The 23,262-nt window shown below is 36.5% G+C and overlaps 1 protein-coding gene across 1 annotated transcript in view; it reads right to left on the bottom strand.

The window, feature by feature from the left end:
- COL19A1 (collagen type XIX alpha 1 chain) overlaps nt 1-22,944 on the bottom strand; it is a 314,993-nt gene extending 292,049 nt beyond the window's left edge. Inside the window, exons 1-3 of the mRNA XM_046006085.1 lie at nt 22,854-22,944; nt 15,899-15,973; nt 14,965-15,064 (exon numbers count right to left, since the gene is read on the bottom strand). Coding sequence (XP_045862041.1) covers nt 14,965-15,064; nt 15,899-15,973; nt 22,854-22,944 — 266 coding nt within the window. The remainder of the gene's footprint in view (nt 1-14,964; nt 15,065-15,898; nt 15,974-22,853) is intronic.
- Nucleotides 22,945-23,262: the final 318 nt, after the last annotated feature.

The following is a 23,262-nucleotide window of genomic DNA, read 5'->3' as shown; positions in this document are numbered from 1 at the left end:
CGTGAACTTTGGTCCTTGAGCACACTTGTGTCATTGCGGTCTTGGGCCTTTTTGTACATCTTGTTTCCTCAAAACACAGGATGGCCATTCCCAGAAGTCCTCACTTAAGTGGCTTCTCCTCACTATTCAGGTCTTAGCTCTGTTTCACTTCTTCTGGAAGGTTGACAGCTGTTCTCACTTCAGTTACTACCTAACATATTACCTTGCTTTATTTTCTTCATAGGCTTATAACTACCCAAGTATTATTATTTTTTTTTATTTTTATTTTATTTATTTATTTATTTTTAAAAGATTTTATTTATTCACTTGACAGAGAGAGAGATCACAAGTAGGCAGAGAGGCAGGCGGAGAGAGAGGAAGGGAAGCAGGCTCCCTGTGGAGCAGAGAGCCCGATGCGGGGCTCGATCCCAGGACCCTGAGATCATGACCCGAGCCAAAGGCAGTGGCTTAATCCACTGAGCCACCCAGGCGCCCCTCAAGTATTATTTTTAAATGTATCGGTTTACACATGTATTGCCTGTCTACAACCCCTAGAATGTGATTTCCATGAAAATAGGGGCTCTGCCAGACTTGTTGCTCTAAATCAACCATTAGACTAGTATCTGGCTTACAGGAAGCACAAATAAAAGTTTGTTCCATTCATAGAAAATCCATCATGATACCTATGGCCAGTCCTGGCATGTGTACATGGTATTTGCATAATGCTTTAAAGTTAAGACCTTTAAGACTATGCCATATGACACTGAGAAGGAAAACAGAAGGAAAAAAAATCAAGCTCTCTATGATTTAAAGCAGGTTAATCAGTTTGACACAAAATGAGTCCAAGAACAAATACAATCAGTATTCTTACTTTCAAAAAGAAATTTTAAATATCTACAAGTTATAACAAAATAGACCTCCTGCCCCAAGAAGATTTCACCAAAAATGCCCTTCAGTAGAAGACTTCCAGTGTTTGGAAATGACACCACATATAAGAGTTTCCTGTAGTTCTACAGTCCTAAAGCTGAAGGGAAGCTTTAGAGTGATTTAGATCAACCATCTCATACATGAGAAATTAAAGCCACAGGAGTTAAATAACTGGCCCCACCATCATCTGCCAGACAGAGGTCAGGATGGAACTTGAACTCAAGACTTCTAATTCCTGGGGTCAGTTTTTTCCAGTATATCAAGTTGCTTGCATCCTCTGGGTTAAGAATAAAATTTCCCTCATCATTACAGACCTGACTTAAAAGTAATGTTATGCGACTATAGGGAAGGGAAAAAACCCCACTTTTCTCAATACTAGGAGAGATGGGGGAATATAAATAAATATCAAATATCGGTAACAACAAATGAATAGTTAAAATGTTTACAATCATGATAATATTAACAACAACAATAAATCATACTAGGGGCTCAGAGCAAAGTATTCATCATGACATTTGCATATCTTAGGTAACCAGTAGCCATGGAAGGAAGGAAGATTATTACAGTTCTCTCCCTTAATTATATTTTGAGCACAGATTAGGAAATATTGAAACCACACGGTAATATCTTTAAAAGACGGCTACGATCTGTTGGGTTTTAAGAAAGATACCCATGCTACAGAAGTGATAACCAATCAGGAGTATTTTCTCTATATTCCTTAGAGTTTATTTCTTAGAAAAATTGGATTTATCACCAAACATTTCTTTAAAAAGCGCAATTTTGGGGAAGTAGTAAAATTATAAGAACAGCATATATACTAATAATTACACAATGTGAAGAAAAACATGACATGTTCTGATAAAAAAAAAAAAGTACCTTGGTGTTTATCCTACTGGTGAGAAAATATATCGTTATTTTAATACCTCAGGAAGAACACCAATAGAATAGTAACCTGACTAAAAAGATGAACAATTTCTTAAAAAGTGAAAATAATGATCAGAAATGTGACTATTTCAAATAATTATAGAAGGAGAACCTTTAGCAATGACCCTATATTAATGCTTCCCCGGCATGGGGAGCAGTATAAGCTTCTATCCCATTCATCCCCTGAGGTGTGAAATCAATGTCAACCAGAGCTATACACAAAGTTAACTTAATAAAGTTGAAGTGTCTGGTCTCTCAGGGACAGAAAGATGTCAGCTGAACAAATCGCAGGCATTCCTGGCTGCCCAGTTAATGAGAAACCAATAAGAGCTACCTTAAATGGATAAACTCTGCTTTTTCATACTCCCTTCTAGATGGGGAGCACTGCAAGCATGAAAAATTATAAAACAAAAAATAATTCACTCCTTTATAGTACGTGCAAATATTTATTGATAAAGTTGTTTTATGGGGAGATGGAATCAGGGAGTGGATCTCATTTCGTTTCCATGAGTAGGCCCTGGTGGTTTGTTGTCAAGAAAAATAAAGACCATAATGAAGCTCATAAATTTCTTTACTTCTTTGTATATTAAGTAATTGGTAATTTCATTGTACAGCAAGTTCAAGTTGATGTATTTGTTCAGTACTCCTAGAAGGACCATAGTTTTTAATGTGGCAAGTGACATCTCTGTCTCATGTATGGAAAAAGTAAAGTACAAAAACCAAACTGCAGAATAAAAAGGGATTGAGGAAGAAAAAAACGTGACTGCCAGTTTCTTTTTTGTTCTTTTACCTAACTAAATAATAAGGAATGTGAGGCAAGAAGTGAAAGGTTAAAAAAAAAAAAAAAAAAAAAGGAAATACAAAGAGTAACAAGCTTTTGTAATTTCAGTGCTCACAAACTGAAAAGAGAACATAATTATTCTAGAGAAATTTCATTTTGTATATGGTATTCCCAAAATCAAGCATGGTACATATTTGGATAGCAAAGTGCTTAAAAAATTAATTACTAATGACAACAGTTCCCAAGGTAATTCTTCTACTAGCTCTTAGCACAAGGCTTGAAACAAAGTTCCTCCCCCCCCCCTTTTTAAAGTGCTATTTTGGTAGAGATGAAGTGAGTTTTCCAGATCATATTTAGCAAGACCAACATTTATTTACTTTTTTGCTTTTAAAATGAAATGGCTAAATGGAAAAAAGATCTATTTTTAAATATCAAGAACTGGCTTCCAAATTAATTCTTCCATTCTAAATAAGCATGAGGCAGAGTTTATGAAGAACTTCCGTATTTACAAGTATCAATGGGGCCTTTGACTTGCTGAATATCTTCCAGGAAGAGAAATATGATACAAGTTACATTTCCTGAGAGTGAAGTGAGAGATGCTTGGAGTTTATAGTAAGTCATTTCTTTCCCAGCTGACACCCACCATCACCTGTCACGTTATAAGCAATTTGGCTAGCAGGGCCTGGAAGGCTTGTCTGAAATGTCTTCCCTCCCCAAGCCGGGTGGTGATGTTTGAGTTCCACAGACACAGACTCTGAAATCGTAGCCTTTTTGTGCTTGCTAGCTAGGGGGATTCAGAAAGATAGATTGTTAATGGGAAAACAAAGCTTAGATGCCTCTCTGATAATCATGTGTCTATTATGATTAGCACTCGTTCATCCTGACATCGTAAATAACTACCCACTGAAAACAAGCCCATCTACTATATGACACCCAGATAACGAAAATGAAGGATGGACCAGAGAAGCCACTCTTAAGAAAGGCTTGGAAGGCTAATTTTTTTTCAGGTGTTTCCACCCAAAAAAGAACATAAATCCTGGGTCAAACCCTATGCTAAAGTGGTCCTCTGAGAACTGAAGTGTGCTTCCTGGGTCTGTGGGCTTGGCCTCTGCCTCAGGATCATTTGACCTGAAAGCTGTCATTTTCCCAGGGGCATATATTCAGCTGTTTTTTTCTTTGTCTGTTTGTTTCTAGAACATAATGCTATTGCTCTCACACCTTCACTTTATTTTAAGCAGCTTTACTGAGGGGTAACCGACATACTGTAGTTTCTCTTCAGACCGTCGAATCTTTCACTGTTCCCTTCATTTTTAAATAAAGTTCAAACCCCTTAGCCTGGCATTTAAGTCTGCTCAGAATAGCACCTCAGCCTCCATTTTCAGCCTTCTCCACCCCAGAAACTCTTGCCACCTGTGTTCACTACAACACAGGATTTCTCACCATTCTTCAAACTGCCTTTAAATGATACCCCAGCTACCGCACACTGGCCCCCTAGGTCACCTGGCAACTCTGTACTTATCCTTCAAGCCTCTACCTTACACATCCTCTGGGAAGCTTTCCCTAGTTCCCTCAAAATGGCTTCCTCTGTTCATCTCTTCATGTTTGTCATCTTCATCTGTACATATATCTAAATATTGCTACTATATTCCGTAACAGCTAATTATTAACATACCTATCTTCCCAGACAGAAATAACTCAATGCCAGGCACCATGTCTTTATCTTTAAATCCTAAGTCCTGGCATGTAGTGAGTCTTGCATGTCATTTGGGAATCAAATGAAATGCTTTGTTAGAATTTCTTCTCTCACTGCATTCAAAGCTGAACTGAGAAATAAGGACAGTATATCATAAAATGTTTTTTCTGTATATATCATAAACAAAGGGAATTTTTTCAAAAGATTTCATTTATTTATTTATTTATTTGACAGAGAGAGAGAGAGAGAGAAAGGGAAAGAGCACAAGCAGGGGGAGCAGCAGGAAGAGGGAGAGGAAGAAGCAGGGAGCACGATGTGGGGCTCAAGTCCAGAACCCTGAGATCACGACCTGAGCATAAGGCAGACACCTAACCAAGTGAGCTACCCAGGGGCCCAAAAAGGGAATATATATTATATCTTATTATGGGTAAATTAGAAGAGAGATAGAAATGTAAAGATAATAGAGAGGGATGTCTAGTTCATATCTATGAACTTTTGAGTGTCATAGAAAAAAGAAAGCCAAGAGTTGATTGGATTACATTTTTAAATACACTAAGCAGCCCTGTGCCTTGGGCATGGCCTTGATGTCCAGAGGACAGTTACAGAGAGGACACTGAACTCATACCTTCATCCTCCAGAGCATACACACACACACACACCACTCAGCTGTAAGCCACAGAGCAACTCTGGTACCTGAGGGCTGAGGATGAGAAGCCATAAACAGGGGTTGGCTAGGGCCCATGAAGCAGCATTTTCATGGAGAGGACTCCAGGTAAAAGTAAGGGTGACTTGCCTGATTAAGGAAATTAGAATACAAGGACAAGAGTGTACTTTCTTTTGAACATGAGGACACGTGCAACACTCTTGGGGCTCCCCAAAATAACAAGAGCTGTTTTTAAGAGAGGGCTGAAGTTCTACAGTTGTACAGGTAGAAAGGTAGAAAGAAATCATCACAATTTTGCACTGATGTTACTATGACATCATTTGAACCTAATACTAACGAGACCTGGGAACATTTAGGTTATCTGTGCCAGAATGAGTTCAGTATTACATGAAAAGTATACTGAACCCTACAAAAGGAAGGAATTTCGCTTGAGGACCTCAGTGAGGACTGTGTTTAGAAGGTAGTGTGTGTACTAAACTTTCCAGGAGATATAACATTCAAATCAGCAAAATTGAGAGGCAGAAATATGACAGGTAGAGAGAAACAGGTACAGAAAGGCAGTGTAGAGAAATACTACAGGGGCATTTGAGACAGGACAGTAGCCATCAGTAACTCTGAAAGAAATTCCCATTGTGTTCAAGAAGGCCGGTAAGATATAAGGGGGTTAAGGAATGTGTGAGGAAGTTAAAGTCATCAGTAACATTATTCTTCTGGGAAGTTTGGGAGTAAAAGGGATTGTCAAAGGAAAATGTTTCTAGAACAGAAAAGGATTAAGTATATATTTGTAGACTGAGAGGCCAGGATACTGTGGAGAGGAACACTGAAAACAGAAGAGCAAAGGGGATCATGAGTGGATCAAGGTATTAGAGGGGGCTGGCAGGGAGAAGATTAAGAGCACAAGTGAAGGGGTTAAAACAGAAGGGTAGCCACTACAGAGGACAGCTGAAGCCGGGAAATTCTGGAGTAGAGAGAAGAAGTCGAGATGGTTCAAATATGAGGAACAGCTTTGGTGCAAAACATCTGGCCAATTCAATCTCATATTCAACCAACCAGATGTTAATCCTACACAGCACTACCACGTGTGTCCGTATTAATTGAAATTTTCACTGAACTTGTGATTGCTTCTTAATTACATGGATATAACCGTGGTGAGAGGAATTATTAAAGTCAATTATTTGAATATATTACTTTTAGCTTAGAATTATAAAAATTTCACCTAGTCTGGAACACATGTATTTTAGGAAATGTAAGTGTTAATTAAAATGAGGTAACAGACAAGGTATACCAAGCTTATGTGAGTCACATAAAATAACATAAGTGGCTTTTGGCTACCCTCTTTATTTTCTGATTACCCTTCATGGTTAAATTGAAGGAATTGAAATGATGATAAATTAATAGTTTATTAGCTGACACAATCATTCTTCCTTGATTGACGTACACTTCAAAGTTCATCACTGAAATTAAAATTGAATTCCACTATCTGATTCTGTGTTTGAGAATGGAGTTTAGCCTATCCAGTGCTATTCTACCAAACAGAGTCTGACAATTCTACAAAAAACCTGTCAAGTTCTTATGAAGTTCTTAAGCACCAGTATAACAAAACATCAAGCATTACTATAGTCAATTCTCTGGCTAATTTACAAATTTAAGATCATGCTTAAATTTAGGTTTACAGCCATTCTAAAAGCAATATATCTGCAACCACCTAAGTTAATAGCTAATTAGTCCTCACAGCATTTATATGGCTCAAATAAGATTAACGATGACTTGAAATCTATGCCTATATTCTTTCTTTCTCTTCTATACTCTGAAAAATTGCAATGCACACTCCACAGATACATACTTACAACCCCCACCCAAGCAAAACCTCTATCTCTTACCATATTCGATTTATTGGGTAAAAAGATGAAGGAAGAGGAAAGAAAAATCAAATATATAATCTAACTGTAGATTAACCAATGCCTGTCAAATTGGCCAAGTAATTACCAAAACAGAACACCTTAATTTTATTATTTTATGATGACATTTGCATTATTATGACTCCTAAGTAGTATATTTAACTGGCACCTCACTACCTCAAGGTTACTGGCATAAGGACATTTTAAGATAAGATAATTTCATGTAATTAATCATAATAAAGTAGGAAATAAGCCCTAAATACATGCTGTATAACATTGTACCTATAGTTGATAATGATAATATATAGTACACTAAACAATGTGTTAAGAGGGTAGATCTCATGTTAAATGTTCTTTCTGAAATAAAACAAATGAAAGAAAATAAAACAAAACAAAAACAAAATACATATGGATATTGTAGAATCTTTACACAGGTGATCAATTACTGATACTCTTTACCATTCCCCAAACACTATTGAATTATATGAACTTGACGGAGCAAAATCACAACTTATTTAAATTTGATGATAATATTAAATGTTTCCAAAACTGATAAATGAAAATATTAAACTAATAACATTTCATATTATATTACATTTTAGTAGCCATTTCTATACAAAGCACTTTGTTATTGGAATATATCAGTATCCCTAAATGTTTCAGAAAAAAATAATAGATTCGTGATTGGTTCTTGTGATGGGGATATAAATATTTCCATGCATTCTTTAAAATCTGCATAATCATCCTCTTAAAATTCTGTTCTATCTAATATATGTAATTTGGCTATCTTATATGAATTAAAGAACTTACTAATTGTGAACCTATCAGGCTTTTCTTTTCATCTTAAGAATGTATGACTTGCAATCAGAGAAAGACAATTATCATATGATCTCCCTGACATGAGGAAGTTGAGAGACAATGTGGGGGGTTTGGAGGGTAGGAAAAGAATAAATGAAACAAGATGGGATCGGGAGGGAGACAAACCATAAGAGACTCTTTTTTTTTTTTTTTTTAAAGATTTTATTTATTTATTTGACAGAGAGAGGGAGATCACAAGTAGGCAGAGAGGCAGGCAGAGAGAGAGGAGGAAGCAGGCTTCCTGCTGAGCAGAGAGCCCGAAGCGGGGCTTGATCCCAGGACCCTGGAATCATGACCTGAGCCGAAGGCAGAGGCTTAACCCACTGAGCCACCCAGGCGCCCCGAGACTCTTTTTTTTTTTTTTTTTCCATTTTATTTATTTTTTCAGCGTAACAGTATTCATTCTTTTTGCACAACACCCAGTGAGACTATGGACTCTGAAAAACAACCTGAGGGTTTTGAAGGGTCAGGGGTGGGAGGTTGGGGGAACAGGTGGTGGGTAATGCGGAGGGCACGTTTTCCATAAGAGACTCTTAACCTCACAAAACAAACTGAGGGTTGTAGGGGGAGCGGGGGTAGGGAGAGGGTGGTGGGGTTATGGACATTGGGGAAGGTATGTGCTATGGTGAGTGCTGTGAAGTATGTAAACCTGGTGATTCACAGACCTGTACCCTCTGGGGCTAATAATACATTATATGTTAATTAAAAAATTAAAAAAAAAATAGAATGTATGACTTGGGATGCCTGGCTGGCTCAGTCAGTTAAGCTTCTGCCTTCGGCTCAGGACATGATCCCAAGGTCCTGGGATAGAACTCCACATCAGGCTCCCTGATCAATGGGAAGACTGCTTCTCCGTCTCCTGCTCCCCCTGCTTGTGTTCCCTCTCTCACTGTGTCTCTCTCTGTCAAATAAATAATTAAAATCTTAAAAAAACAAACAGAAAAATTTATGACTTAGGGACACCTGGGTGGCTCAGTTGGTTAAGTGTCTGCCTTCAGCTCAGGTCATGATCCCAGGATCCTTGGATCAAGTGCCACAACAGGCTCCTTGCTCAGTAGGGAGCCTGCTTCTCCCTCTCCTTGCTGCTCCCCCTGCTTGTGCTTTCTCTTTCTCTGTCTCTCTTTGATAAATAAATAAATAAATTCCTTAAAAATATATTTTAAAAAAAGAATGTATGACTTAATAATTCACCTCACACTTTTGGTGTGGCAAACTATAATTAAGGAAATACAGTGATGACATAAGAATTATGTGTAAGTGTCATTCAATCTCATAAAAACAGCTGGACAACTTTTTAATTAAGTCATTTTTCCTTACATGGGAAACTTCTTCTCTACAAAATGATAAGATGGCCCATATGAAAACCCAAGGGATGCGTAAATAGTCATTCTCTATAGTTTAATGGAATTGTGAAGTAATCCTCCTGAAATTAGAAGCTTCAGCATCAGAGTTCTTAACATCATTTTGAGCCACAGACTCTAACTGGTTTTGAGAACCTGGAGAGGTCCCAAAGAAGAACAATAAAAATGAAAGACAGGTTAGAAAACCAGCCCTTCAGAGAACATGAACAGACGTTGCTGCAAAGAAGACATTCATATGGCCAACAGACACATGAAAAAGTGATAACATCACTCGGCATCAGGGAAATACAAATCAAATCCACAATGAGATATCACCTCACACCAGTCAGAATGGCTAAAATTAACAAGTCAGGAAAGGACAGATGCTGGCGAGGATGCAGAGAAAGGGGAACCCTCTTACACTGTTGGTGGGAATGTTGGTGGGAAGCTAGTGTAGTCACTCTGGAAAAGAGTATGAAGCTTCCTCAAAAAGTTGAAAATAGAGCTACCCTATGACCCAGCAATTGCCCTACTTGGTATTTATCCCAAAGATACGAATGTAGTGATCCAAAGGGGCATCTGCACCCGAATGTTTATAGCAGCAATGTCTACAATAGCCAAACTATGGAAGGAACCTAGATGTCCATCAACAGATGAATGGATAAAGAAGATGTGGCACACACACACACACACACACACACACACACACACAATATGGAATACTATGCAGTCATCAAAAAAGTCTTGCCATTTGCAACAACCTGGATGGAATGAGAGGGTATTTTGCTAAGTGAAATAAGTCAATCAGAGAAAGACAACTATCGTATGATCTCACTGATACAAGGAATTTAAGAAACAAGATAAAAGGATCATAGGGGAAGGGAGGGGAATGTGAAACAAGATGAAACTGAGAGGCAGATAAACCATAAGAGACTCTTAATCTTGAGAAAAAACCTGAGGGTTGCTGGAGGGGAGGGGGTGGGAGGGATGGGCTGGCTGGGTGGTGGACACTGGGGAGGGTATGTGCTCCCTGTGAATTGTGTAAGACTGATGAATCACAGACCTGTGCCCCTGAAACAAATAATACATTATATGTTAAAGAAAGAAAGAAAGAAAGAAAACCAGCCCTCATGAGGGAAAGATTGAAAATCAGCCCTGTGTGGAATGCTAAAGGAAGTTTAGCCTTTCTAAGAGAATGGGGTGGTGACGCTGAGTTCCATGGCCTATGCCTAATGACAGAAGGCAACATATTTCAGTTTCTTTGGTCAACCCAAGAGAGAAGTGCAGTTTTTCCTTGCATCATGTGTCTCTCCAGCAGGTTCCAGAAGGCAAGACTAGACGCACATTCTTTCACTATTGTAATCACAGAGCCTCGTAAGGGGCCCAGTCCATAGTGAGCTCACTAAATGCTTGTTGAATAAAAAGGGAGAGTTCTAGTGACACCTGGGTGGCTCAGTCGGTTAAGCATCTGCCTTTGGCTCAGGTCATGATCCTGGGGTCCTGGAATCAAGTCCCGCATCAGGCTCCTCGTTAAGCAGGGAGCCAGCTTCTCCCTCTGCCTGCCTCTCTCTCTCTCTCTCTCTCTCTGACAAATAAATAAATAAAATCTTAAAAAAAAAAAAAGAAGGCAAGAAGGCAGCTCTATACTACCCTGGATTCACTACAACGACTACTGAATGTCACCTCTTATTCACCCTTTAGCGGGACAGAAACATTTCAGGAACCCCTCATTCTTATATAGTAAGCTACAGCTTTTATTTGCAATTGCTACAAGACTTTAGCTGAAAAAACAAAACTTAATGACAAAATCTTTAAATGATAACATCTAATGCTGCTGAAGATATTGGGTATTATACAGAATAGAAGGGGAAAACAAGGATGAAACATAATTAGAAGTATGTATCAAGATGTCTAAAAATGAACCAGTAATTCCACTGTGAAAAATCAGTCTTACAGAAATAACTCTAAACACAGAGAAAAACAACTTTCCTGCATGTTGTGGCATTATTTATAATGATAAAAATCTGGAGGTAATGTAAAAGTTTATGTAGAAAAGACATAAGCATGGGGTGAATCTTTCAACACTAGCACACACAAGGTATGGATCATGATACAACACACAAAGCAGCTTTCCCCATATTTAGGATTATTTCCAAGGGAACTGTTACGGTTCAGAGAACTTCAACAACTCCTCAGAAACACTACCCATCTTGCAAATATGTAATTTGGCATTTCCTACTTGTGGAGGGTTATTATATTTTTTTAAAGAAACATGAAATGCAAATGAAAATAGCTCCTAATAGCTCTTTTTTTCCTGTGTAAAGCTGTAAAACTAAATAGCCCCTACTTCCAGAAAGCAACCACCAATTTAATGAAAGAGAGGGACAGAGAGTGAAGATTCCTCTTCACTGGAGATTTATTTATTTGGCAAAAAAGCTAAGGGGACTATATCTGTCCATTACACCACTATCTCTAGCTATGCTATCCAAGCTCATAAAACCTATTAAAGTTAATTGGTGTTGATTATCTTTTCACACATAGTGTAATTTCCCCTTCATTCCTAGGAACTGTTTCAGTTGCAAAAGACACCAGCTCACAGGAATCATCCGCAATCAGAGAGACTACAGACTAGAAACATGTATAAGCCCTCCCATCTTCCCTCTTTTGGCTAATGGGTCACAATATTCTAATCTGCTGAACTTAATATGGCCTCAAAATCCTTCTCAACACAGTATTGTGGAGAGCCACTAGCCTTCAGTTACAGAACCTAAGGAATAAGACTCTTTACTATCCTTGAATTCAATAACAAATAAGGAAATTCTGCTTCCCTGCTACATTTGAAATCAAATGATTTCCCCATTGGCCAGTCAAAAAACAGAGTTTTGCCCCTTTAGAATCAACAACATGTGGGAATTCAACATTTATCGGCTCATAAAATATTCAACTACTAAGACATTTGTATTTCGTTGACACATTTTTATTTAAAACATGTTTCTATAGAAGCAACTAAAAAAAGGTAAAAACTACACTACACCAAGAAAATAAGGTGCTCCGAAGTATGTGCACGTTTTGTGTACATTTTCTCCCAAAATTTCACCACTTTGCCCGGGGAATTGCCAAAACACAATTTAAAGATAATCAGAGGATAATCATCTGGGATACAGCTCTCAACATATATATAAATAATGAATTATTTCTTTTGCACAACCAGGGATACTTGGAGATACAAGAAGAAAAGGAAATCTCCTCTAGAAGATAATTCCAAAAAACCAGGTAGCATGCCACCTGCAATCTCTTAACCAATATTTTCATTTGCTATCCCAAGGGCTACTGAAGAAATGGATACAAATTTAAAACAAGACCAAACATACAAAGCCCCTCAGATGTTCCTTGAGCCTGTGTCACCTTTAAGTGTAGAGTAATGTGTATCTGTAGGGTCCCTGCAAGAGTTGCCCTTGGGATTCCCCTGTTAGGCCAGGCTCAAGGTACTGAGGGTGCCGAAAAGTATCTGACCAACATGCTCATTAAATCTCTCCCCTCATGAATCTCAGCTGGAAGATGACAGAACTATAAAAATCATCTCAGGCACAGAAAGAATCCTCATTTTCCATATAAAATAGCATCTGCCTTTCCCATATTGATTCTGCAAGGCAGCTTATTTACAAACACATAAATAGCTGCAACTTTACTCCAGTCTCATTGAAAAATCAAAATGGCATCATGCAAGAGAAGCCTCCTAGCATACTTGGCTCAGTGAATGAAATGTAAATGGAGATGAGCCAAGCTACTTGACACTGGCTAGTCAGCTTAACCAGATACCCTCCAGTTTCCTGTAGTAGAGGTACCAGGGTTCTGCTCTGCAGAGCCAGGGAATTTATTTCCATTGATAGCCCAGGGATCACTCAATGATTTAGAGCTAAAGGTCGGAAACTAAGTGTCAGACTGTGGCCGATATCTATTACCACGCAAAATCAATGGGGAACAGCATTGCCTAAATGTGGCAGCAAGATTTCCAGTGTAACTACCTAAAATTAGCTAAATCTTCTTATATTCAGTTCCAGTTAATTTTAAAGTTTTCCCTCCAATCCTTTAGCCACCTAGACAGAACTACAGGAGTTTAAATTGTCAGAAAGAAGGCAGGAGATAAAATGCACCTTAATTTTTGAACAGAATTATTGCCTTTCTTAAATTCTTCAATTAAAATTATCTACTACTAGTTAAAAAAAATCTAAATCTCTCTATATATGATACATATGAGTACAGTCCTATCTGCTGAAATGCCCCACCTGACGAATCCATTCTATCCCCCAACAGCAGATGACTCTCTTCCTTAACATTCTTATTTCTTACCAATTAATGTGCAGTTTACTTTTAAGGAACTACATCATTAAACTAAATGCATCTAAAGTATCACAAAATGAAGGTTTAAAAGAAAGTTTTCTCAAAAAAAAAGGTGAGCGAGGGAGTTAGTTTACACAGAGCATCTGAGAATAGGCAACAAGATGATTAATGCTATTTCCCTTTGAGAATTCAAATGTGAAGATTTTCAGCAACCCTGTCTGGTAACTTAAATATTAGGCTACTCATCAAGAAGAGGAAACATCCATATATGTTTTCACACAAAAACATCTGTGTTGGGGATTAAACCAGAGTTTTAATGCTTTTTCACTGCAGTGTATTCATAAATTGGAATGTTCCTCTTAGACTCAAAGACTAAATATCATAACCATATATGCTCTATCTACTTTCAGGATGACTCAAGTTTTCTGAATTACTGTGTATCCATCCTGCAATCACATATGGACCATGGGGGAAGTATTATTGCCCTGACCAATTGTCAGTATTTAATGGCACGTGATACTTTTTTTCTTTTAATCTCAGAATTATCAGTGGGAAACGAACAGATTAAAGATAACAAAGGGAAACTTTGGTAATTCAATTTTGAAATACAGTGTGTATCAAGGCCATCTTATAGTCACGTTATCATCTTATATTACTATGTATTCCACATAATATAGAAGAGGAATACCTAAGGGCTATGTTCTTTTGTTTTAATTTATCATGAAGCATACTAAATGTAGAAATGATTACAATAAATACCAGACTTTTGTCTCTAATTCTACATTGCATCTTATGTTTTAAAGTTCACATTTGAAAATCTTGCTTTGGTTCTATCTATTTTAAACATAAATAATACTTCTTCAAAATGAACTTAATTTCTATTCTTCAAAGACTATACCCATATCTGTATCAGTGAATGGCATTCACACCATAGAATAAGATCAGATTGCAGGGATTATTAAAAACAACAAATATAAAAATAGCCCACTTAAATGGAGAGGAGAAGGAAGTTGAGGGAAATTGGAAGGGGAGGTGAACCATAAGAGACTATGGACTCTGAAAAACAACCTGAGGGTTTTTTTTTTTAATATTTTATTTATTTATTTGACAGAGAGAGAGGTCACAAGTAGGCAGAGAGGCAGGCAGAGAGAGAGGGAGAAACAGGCTCCCCACTGAGCAGAGAGCCCGATGCGGGGCTCGATCCCAGGACCCTGAGATTATGACCTGAGCCGAAGGCAGAGACTTAAACCACTGAGCCACCCAGGCATCCCCAACCTGAGGGTTTTGAAGGGGCAGGGGTGGGAGGTTGGGGAACCAGGTGGTGGGTAATAGGGAGGGCACGTATTGCATGGAGCACTGGGTGTTGTGCAAAAACAATGAATACTGTTACGCTGAAAAAATAAATAAATTAAAAAAAAATAGCCCACTTACCACAGCATTCAAGTAAGTATGATACCACTGAGAAAATTTTTATTTTTAAACAAATTAGTTGTAATTTCCTTAGAAAATAGTTTACATAGTATTATTAAAATGTAAAGAAAAATTATTATTTTACTTACATGGTATCTCTAATAAGAAATGCACTTCCCAATTTGAAACAGGTTTTATCACCTTCACAAAATGCACGTCTCAGAGAAAAGCGCTCTCCTAGGTCAAAACCTATAAAATGTGACAAATGATTTAACCCAGTAATTTTGTTAAATTTAGGAAACCACAGAGATACTGATATCTGTAAATAGGACTTTTTTGTTGTTGTCCTTATCTATAGAATGATTTATTTCAAATAAAATCCTGTTGTTTGGGATCACCAAAATTACTTGATTTCATTTTTCTCCTTTTAGTATATATACAAGAGGATGAAATATGTTTCAAAAGACTCAAATATTAATTTTCTTTGACCTAGCAATTATCCTAAGAAAATAATCAGAGCAGCTCATTGTAACATCTCTAATGTCTAAAGACAGAAATTAGTTAAGTAAAAAATACTGCAACGATTCAAATGAAATGTAAGCAGTCTTCTTTTTAAAAAAATCATGCCTTAGAGGAATATATATTGATGTGGGGAAATGCTTTGATTTCAACTTCAATATACATATTAACGATTATATATGTGTGTGTGAGAGAGGGAGGGAGGGGAAAGGAAGACAGAGGAAGAAAGAGGAATGGCACACCAAAATGGGAATTATGGCTATCTTTGGGTAGTGAGATCTTTCTCATAAATTTCTTCCTCTTTTTTCAAAATTTCTACAATGGATACAACTTCTATAATTTTAAATAACTTTCTTTTTTTCCTCTAAGAGGCTAGTTGTTCTTAGTTAATATAGTACTCTGCTCTTAACATTTTTTTCTACATCATTTATCTTCTTTATTTTTAATCTCTCATATTGATGTTATCATCTTAAATTACAATGTCAAAGAGACCCTTGTGATTTAATACACATATGGTGAGAATTTCACACAAAACACTTCTTTGCCAAGAATTATAATGCTTACCTGAAACTTCAAGTTTATCTTTGTTGTCCTGGGTAAACTGATGTCCCTCTGTTCTCAGTAAAGGACACTGTTTTTCTATTAAAAAAAAATTAAAAATTGAAAATGTACACTGCATTTTTAGTTGATTTTTTTTCAAATAAGTTTGAATCAGACAATACAATTAGAAACTTAAGATAAAATGAAAATAATAAACCATTTTACTAAAGTTCGATAGATTGAGGATAAGAATATTACCCACCTCAGAGTACGTTTGTGAGGATTTCATATGGCTGGTACAGAGTCAACACTTGAGTTAGGTTTTATTACTATTATTATTATTATTATTACTATTACGACTACTATTGCTCTAACTTTCTAATTGTTGCTATATATTTTTGACATTAGGAAATTATCTAGCTTCAACATCATTAAATTTTTATATTCAAAACATATTCTAATATTAAAACAAATGAACCAATATTATATTTGAATACAGATTTGATTCAGGTTTCCTTGTCAGGTGATACTGAACTTTAGATCAGAAGGGGACTGCTATGGACTGAATGTGTCCCTCTAAAATTCATATGTTGAAGCTTTGATCCCCAATATGATGGTATTTGGAGGTGGGGCCTTTGGGAAGTAATTGGGCTTGGATGAGGACATAAAAGTGGAGCCTTCCTGATAGGATTGGTGTCCTTATAAGGGGATGGAGAAACAGGAACGCTTCCACTCCCTATCATATAAGGAAACCGGGAGGAGAGCCCTCACCAGAGCGTGGCTATGCTGGAACCCTGATCTCAAGCTTCCCTGTCTCTAGGTCTGCATGAAATAAATGTCTGTTCTTTAAGCCATGCAGCCTATGGTATTCTCAGGACAGCCTGAACTGACTAAAGCAGCAATATACATGGAAGTTATCACAACAAAGCTAAAAAGCAAAGACATCTGCCATACAAAAGTGGCATATAATTTTTAAAATTGGGTAAAAGCATTGAGAAAGTGTTAATTATGTGATAGCGCACCTAATAATAATTTTTAAAAAATAAAAGATAAACTTAGTCTCCACTCATAGTGAGTGTACATACTCAACACTACCACAACATCTTAATAGAGTAACGAACATGCATGCATTAAGTTTTGGTTATCTGAGGTTTGTTTAAATCTAATGCAGGATAGATTCTAAGAAGGTAATAGTTAATTCAGACAAAAATGTGGCCAATTTTTAGACTATGCCAAGGTAACTGTATAACTGGACAGATATTCTTAAAACTAACTATCAACGACTAATTAATTAACTATTTTGGCATCACACAACCACAACCTTAACTCTCCAGGTCTAAAATTCATTTGTGTTTAATGATCTAAAAGTTTTCAATACAGATGGGAGACAAACTGCTTAGAACTAAATGGATCTCTTGCTCTATGAAAAGTGGCAAGTACTGAATCCCAAGTTCAACGGCTCAGCTACTCAGCCCTTCATTTAACAAATGTATCATGAACTTCAGGGGTGGTAACAGGGTATCATCTAAATATATTTAACTAGAAAAATAAATCAGATTCTAAATAGCGCTGTCATTTAATCATATTTAAAAGTTGCAATGCACATACATGAAATTGTAGTACTGAATAATTGTAGTTACTTAGCTACTTTGGAAACTCCTATCTCAGAGGTCTTAAGGGGAATGTGGGTCCAAAATGATAGTGAAATTAGATATTCTGTAAACATTACCAATTTTTTTTTTAATCTAAAAGCATAGTCATTTACAGCATCTCATCAAGATCACTGTACTGAAAATTAAAGAACATTGTCAAGGGAGATTAAGTCCTAAATAAATGAAGGGATAAACCAAGTATTTACACTGGAAAACTCAATTGACTTAAAATGTCAATTCTCACTTTTATCTCTAGATTCAGTACGATCCCAATTAAAAGTCCCAGTGGGGGGGCATATGGTGAATGTGTATGTGTGAGAGAGAGAAACTGACAAGCTGATTCTCAAATTTATATGGAACTCCAAAAAAACTAGAAGAATTGAGGCAAAAATGAAGAACAAGCTGGAGAACTTAAACTATCAGATACCAGAAATGTTTATAATGTGGGATTAGTGCACATCTAAAGAGGTCAGTGGAACAGCGTAGAGAGTCCAAAAACAGACCTGTGTACATGTTGGTTCTCTTATTTGCCAAAAAGGAGCCACTGTAATTCAGTGGGAAAAGGATGGTCTTTCCAGTAAATGTTTCTGGGTGAACTGCATCTCCACATAGGAAAACACTGAACTTTGACTCTTACCTCACACAATGCAGAGAAATAAATTAGTGATGATATTAGACCTAACTAAGAAAGGTAAAACAATAAAGGACTACAGAAAAACCGAAGATGTTCATGAACTTGAGGAAGCAAAGATTTCTTAAAGGGATACAGAAAGCACAGATTACAAAAGACTGATAAACTGGACTTCATTAAAATTAAAAGACTTACAAGTAAAAGGACAACATTAAAAGAGTAAAAAGGAGCCCTAGATCCTATAGAACCATAGAGACATAGATTGTATCATACAATACAGACTATTGTTATACGTATATCTGATCACGTATCATATCCAAAACATACAAAGAACTCTCATAAATCACTAAGAAAAATATTGAAAATTCTATTTTGAAAATGCACAAAAAATTGAAGCACTTCACAAAACTCAAGATCCAAATTGGCGACCCGCATATGAAAAGGTGCTCAACATCACTAATAATCAGGAAAATGCAAATCTGAGCCACAGTGAGATACTGCTAAATGACTAAAACTTAAAAAACTGACAGCACCATGACTCGAACCCATGACTGTGACATCAAGACCTGGGATGACACCAAGAGTCAGATGCTTAACCAAATGAGCCACCTAGGCACCCCCATCACTCTTCTTTTCTAACAGGCATTGAGGAAAATTGTTTTCCTTATTGTAGTGACAAAACCTATAACACAACCTTTGCTTCATGATTAGAGTTGGGAAGGGGAAGAGTAGCAATTTACCACACATGCAGAACTGGTTTGTTTTCTTTTCATAAACAGAGCAAAGAAGAAGCTTTAAGTGTTTCACATTTTTTTTAAAAAAAGGCTAAAACAGACTCTGTTGGACTGAGGAGGAAGCAGGCCTTTTTATTTTATTGTTACTCGTTGCCCGAAGACCTCCTGTTTATTTCGTACTTGGATAACACCCCTGGTAAAGGATTATAGAGTATCCTGGGTAAGGAGAAAAACACTGGTTAACAAATAGAGGTAAAGTTCATCAGACCGAAATAAAACAAAAATAATATGGAAAAGTGACCAAACAAGTAAAAAAAGAAGTGAGAACACAGCTATTTTAACAAAAAAGTCGCAAAAGGTCACAAAATCTTCACAGCTTCTTGTGAGTTTTTTTTTGTTTTTGTTGTTGTTATTGTTTTAATACAAAGCTGTTCCTCCAAGGAATACCTGTTAGGAGCTATATATATATATATTTTTTTTTTAATAATTGGGAAACTTTCCTCCACTTTAAAAATTTAGGAGTAACAAAGTGTATTTGCTAGTTACACAGTACCATATTGAACATGAGGAATTCTTAAAAACACAAAATAAAAATTCTATATGATAGCATACTTCCTACGCTGAGTTTAAGAGTGCAGTGTGCGTCAGTTAATAAAAGCCAAATTTCAGAATAACAGTTTTTCCTTGTAATTTACAAAAAACTAATTTTACAATGTATATGCTCATGGTCTAGGGCCTAAGTTTATAATCAATTCCATCTAGATGTTTTACCATATGAAAAAGATGTTTTCTAACCTGATGTTTTACCACAAGAAAAAGAAATGGCATTCTATCATCTCTCCTTTCAAGTCTGGCTTTTTGTTTTGGTTTGGGTTTTTGTTTATTGTTTTTTAGATGGGGGAGAGGGAGAGATCTTCAAGCAAGCTCCACACCCAGCACAGAGCCCAAGGAGGGACTCCATCTCACAACCCTAAAATTGTGACCTGAGCCGAAATCAAAGAGTCACAGAGTTTAACCTACGCAGCCACCCAGGAGCCCCTGGGTTGGGAGACGGATTTGCTGCTTTTCCTTACCCTGGTTTTCTGTTTTTATTACTTTTGATGGTAACTCAGTATTTTGGCCATAGACCAGATTTAGGAAAGTAGAACAAAAAGAAGAACCTTTAATTTTTCTATATATGTAAACTTCTATCATAGTGGAAAGTTTTAAGAAACTGAATAAAACAAGTTTTAAGATCTACATAATGTATATTTTTAATTTAATTCTCTTCCCCACCCTCTTTTGACAACTGAGCTGAAACTGCCACGTTCAAATTGTTTACCTACAATATGAAAATGTATAAATATGCCTTAACTCACAATCTCAATAGTAAAACTGATAAGATTAAGAAATAACTGAATTCTTAATAGCTTCAAGATTTTAAAATTCAAGGCGTATTGAACCTTTCCATATTACTCTTGAATTCTGCCCCAACAGAAACAATATCCCAAGTATAATTAAGCATTCCATAGAGCTAAAATAAAGCAATTAGAAGGCTCAATTTATCCTTCGTATATTTAGGTTTAACAGTAGACTGCTGACAACTTCACAGACTCCAGAGTTGAAACCCTAGCCTCTCCCTCAGATTTGTTATATCTTATTTTTAGATGTAATCACTTCCCTCCGGTAAATGGTTAGTGACCACACGCGCAGGTCTGCACATGAGGAAACTAAAAAGGGAACTTTGCACTTGTGAATCAGAGACACAAGACACAAGGAGAGCCCCCTGTCAGGCCATGCCCAGCGTGTCATATTCTTCAATAATCCCCGTGACAGCGCTGTGCTGACATTTTCAATTAATGCAAAGGATACCTGAAGTTAAGCAATTTCCATGGCACATTCAGGATGTGTTGCTTCAGGAACACGTTCTCTCAAATGGCCTGATAAAAATCAATGCTTCATTTTTGTCTGTATTAATTTCCCTCAGTGCTTCATGTTATGTGAATCTTGTTAGAGTTCAGATTAACTCTGAATTCATACTTCCTAGGAAAATCTTTCAGAAAGATCAATTTGGTACAGTTAATTGGACCAGGATATATGTATTTCAGGAGTCCTACATATAGTATAACCCGATTAAAGAGTTGAGATACCAAAGCTGAAAAAGCAGAACATTCTGGGGAATCCCAAAATGGGGAAGTTTCAGTCACACAAGATGATTAAGTTCTGGGTATCTGCTGTGTAACATTGTGCCTATAGTCAACAATACTGAGTTGCACACTGAGATATTTCTTAAGTGTTAAGTGTTTTTACCTTAAACACACAACTTTTTAAGAAAGAGTTACTAGAGACAAAAATAACAAAAAATAAAAGAAAAGAAAATGAAATAAAGGGAATATGGTAGCATAAGATGCAAGACAAAGAAAAGGAAAAAAGAAGAAAAAAATGTCAATTAATATTCCAAGTCAGACACATTGCATTAGATTCACCTGGGGAGCTTGTTAAAAATGTAAATTGCTGAATCCCACCCCAGCCAGTCCTGCATAATGGCAGCCTCAGAGTGGGATTTAGAAATCAATACCCCAGATGATTTTTGCTCAAACTAAAATTATAAATACATTTATTGTAGATCCTTCAAATCATTATGAAGAACATTTATTATGCACTAGCATGTCCCTAAAAACTATGTCCTGCTCAACCAGAGATTCATTTTCCTTTCTAACCAAAGAAGTCCTATCCCCTCCGTTTAAGCTGCAAATCGCATTACCTGCTAGTGTTCTTAAAAGGAAGAGACATAAAGAAATTAAAAGTAGCAACATTATCAGAACGAACCCTCCTTATCCTATGGACTTCCTTTTGTCTGAGTCACTTCTGATTTATTTCTCACTGAAGAGAGAAAGTGTTTTCCCCCCAAAATATGTGACAGCCTCAGGATATCATTGATACAGTGGTAGAATATTCAAACTTTCATGTGGATTATTAGGAAATGCGCCTCCTGCCAAATTAATATAAAAGTCATAAAGACTTACATAACGCAGAGAGACCAAGACTTGTTATATCTTTATAAGAGACTGTTTTGATTCTATATGTGCTTCAAACTCAAAAGCCTCTACCAGGCTGTGTTTATACCTGTTTAGCAAAATGTATTAAAGATATATTCAAAAGAATAAACACAGTAAGACTCGGTTTCAGAATACATCATCATATGTGACCATCGTCAGAATACATCTTATGTGATCCTTTCTATAGAAGAGTTGAAGTCTCTCTTTGCTTAGCAAATGGCTTCTCCAATGTGTCTAGTTCGACTTACAAGTACGTCTAGATCAGCAATTTATAACTCAGAGTTCAAGAGAGGTTTTCCAAATTAGCCACATAATCATTTTTAAAAATCAGAGGTGAGAGTAAATGTTTCAAACTGCCTTCAAGTCATTTAGAAACATTTGTGACGTTCATAACTTAACAACAGCAAATAAATATCTATTTAGTTCAAAAAGTGCTCTAACGACTGTTAATCTTTTGTTCATTTCATCTGAGATATTATAAAACTTACATATAATTAAACTACGTTTCTTTTTATATCTCCTATTCTGTTTTTCCCTTTTCTCTAATTAAGATTAGGCATGTTCCTGGTTAAACCTAATTAGTGATAGACTTATATATTTCTAATTTGAATAACTTTTAACAAAAGGGAAAAGGAGAAAAATACACAAAGAGAAGCATGCACATACATTTATATTTTTAAATATCAATGAGAGAAAAGAAAGTCTATTTAGCCTAATATGCATATGGGAAAATGAGGTAGTTTTAGAAATTCTCAATGTGCAACATAAAAGGTCAATGGGGAAAAACAATGAATTCTTTATTTTGTACTAGCAGATTTAATCTATGGCCTCCTCATCCCCAACAATGTATTTTAATGATTTTAAAAATAACTGACAGGCTATAAATAACATTTGGTGACTGGACAAAAGAGGTGGCCTGGATACCTGACTTGTCCCTGACCGTCACGGAAATGGAAGCAGGAAGCAGAAGCATTACCACCCAGAGCCAAATTTTCCAAGAGCCAGCATGCTTCATTGTGCCTCGAAACCATGTGAACAAGTGGCCACAGATCTGCAACAAAACAAAATATTGGAACTGAGCTTCTTGTATATAGTTCCTCTCATCATGATCTCTAGAAAACCCTCATCACCAAAAAGCACACAATAGATTTTTGCAATATATGTAATTATATAATTAGATATATGGTTATCTACGTAATGATACATAATAACACAATATAGGCCTTAATATGTATGAAAAAGCTCCAAAAAATATTTTCTGATTAGATCTTAATTATCAATGTCCACAAAGCCTCTTCTACCTTTAATTTTCTCTTCTCTATTCTTTAAGTGT

This window comes from Meles meles, chromosome 5, assembly GCF_922984935.1.
Source record: "Meles meles chromosome 5, mMelMel3.1 paternal haplotype, whole genome shotgun sequence".
In the NCBI taxonomy this organism is placed as follows: Eukaryota; Metazoa; Chordata; class Mammalia; order Carnivora; family Mustelidae; genus Meles; species Meles meles.
Note: the sequence above shows the minus strand (reverse complement) of the source record. Positions and strands in the feature narration are given on the sequence as shown.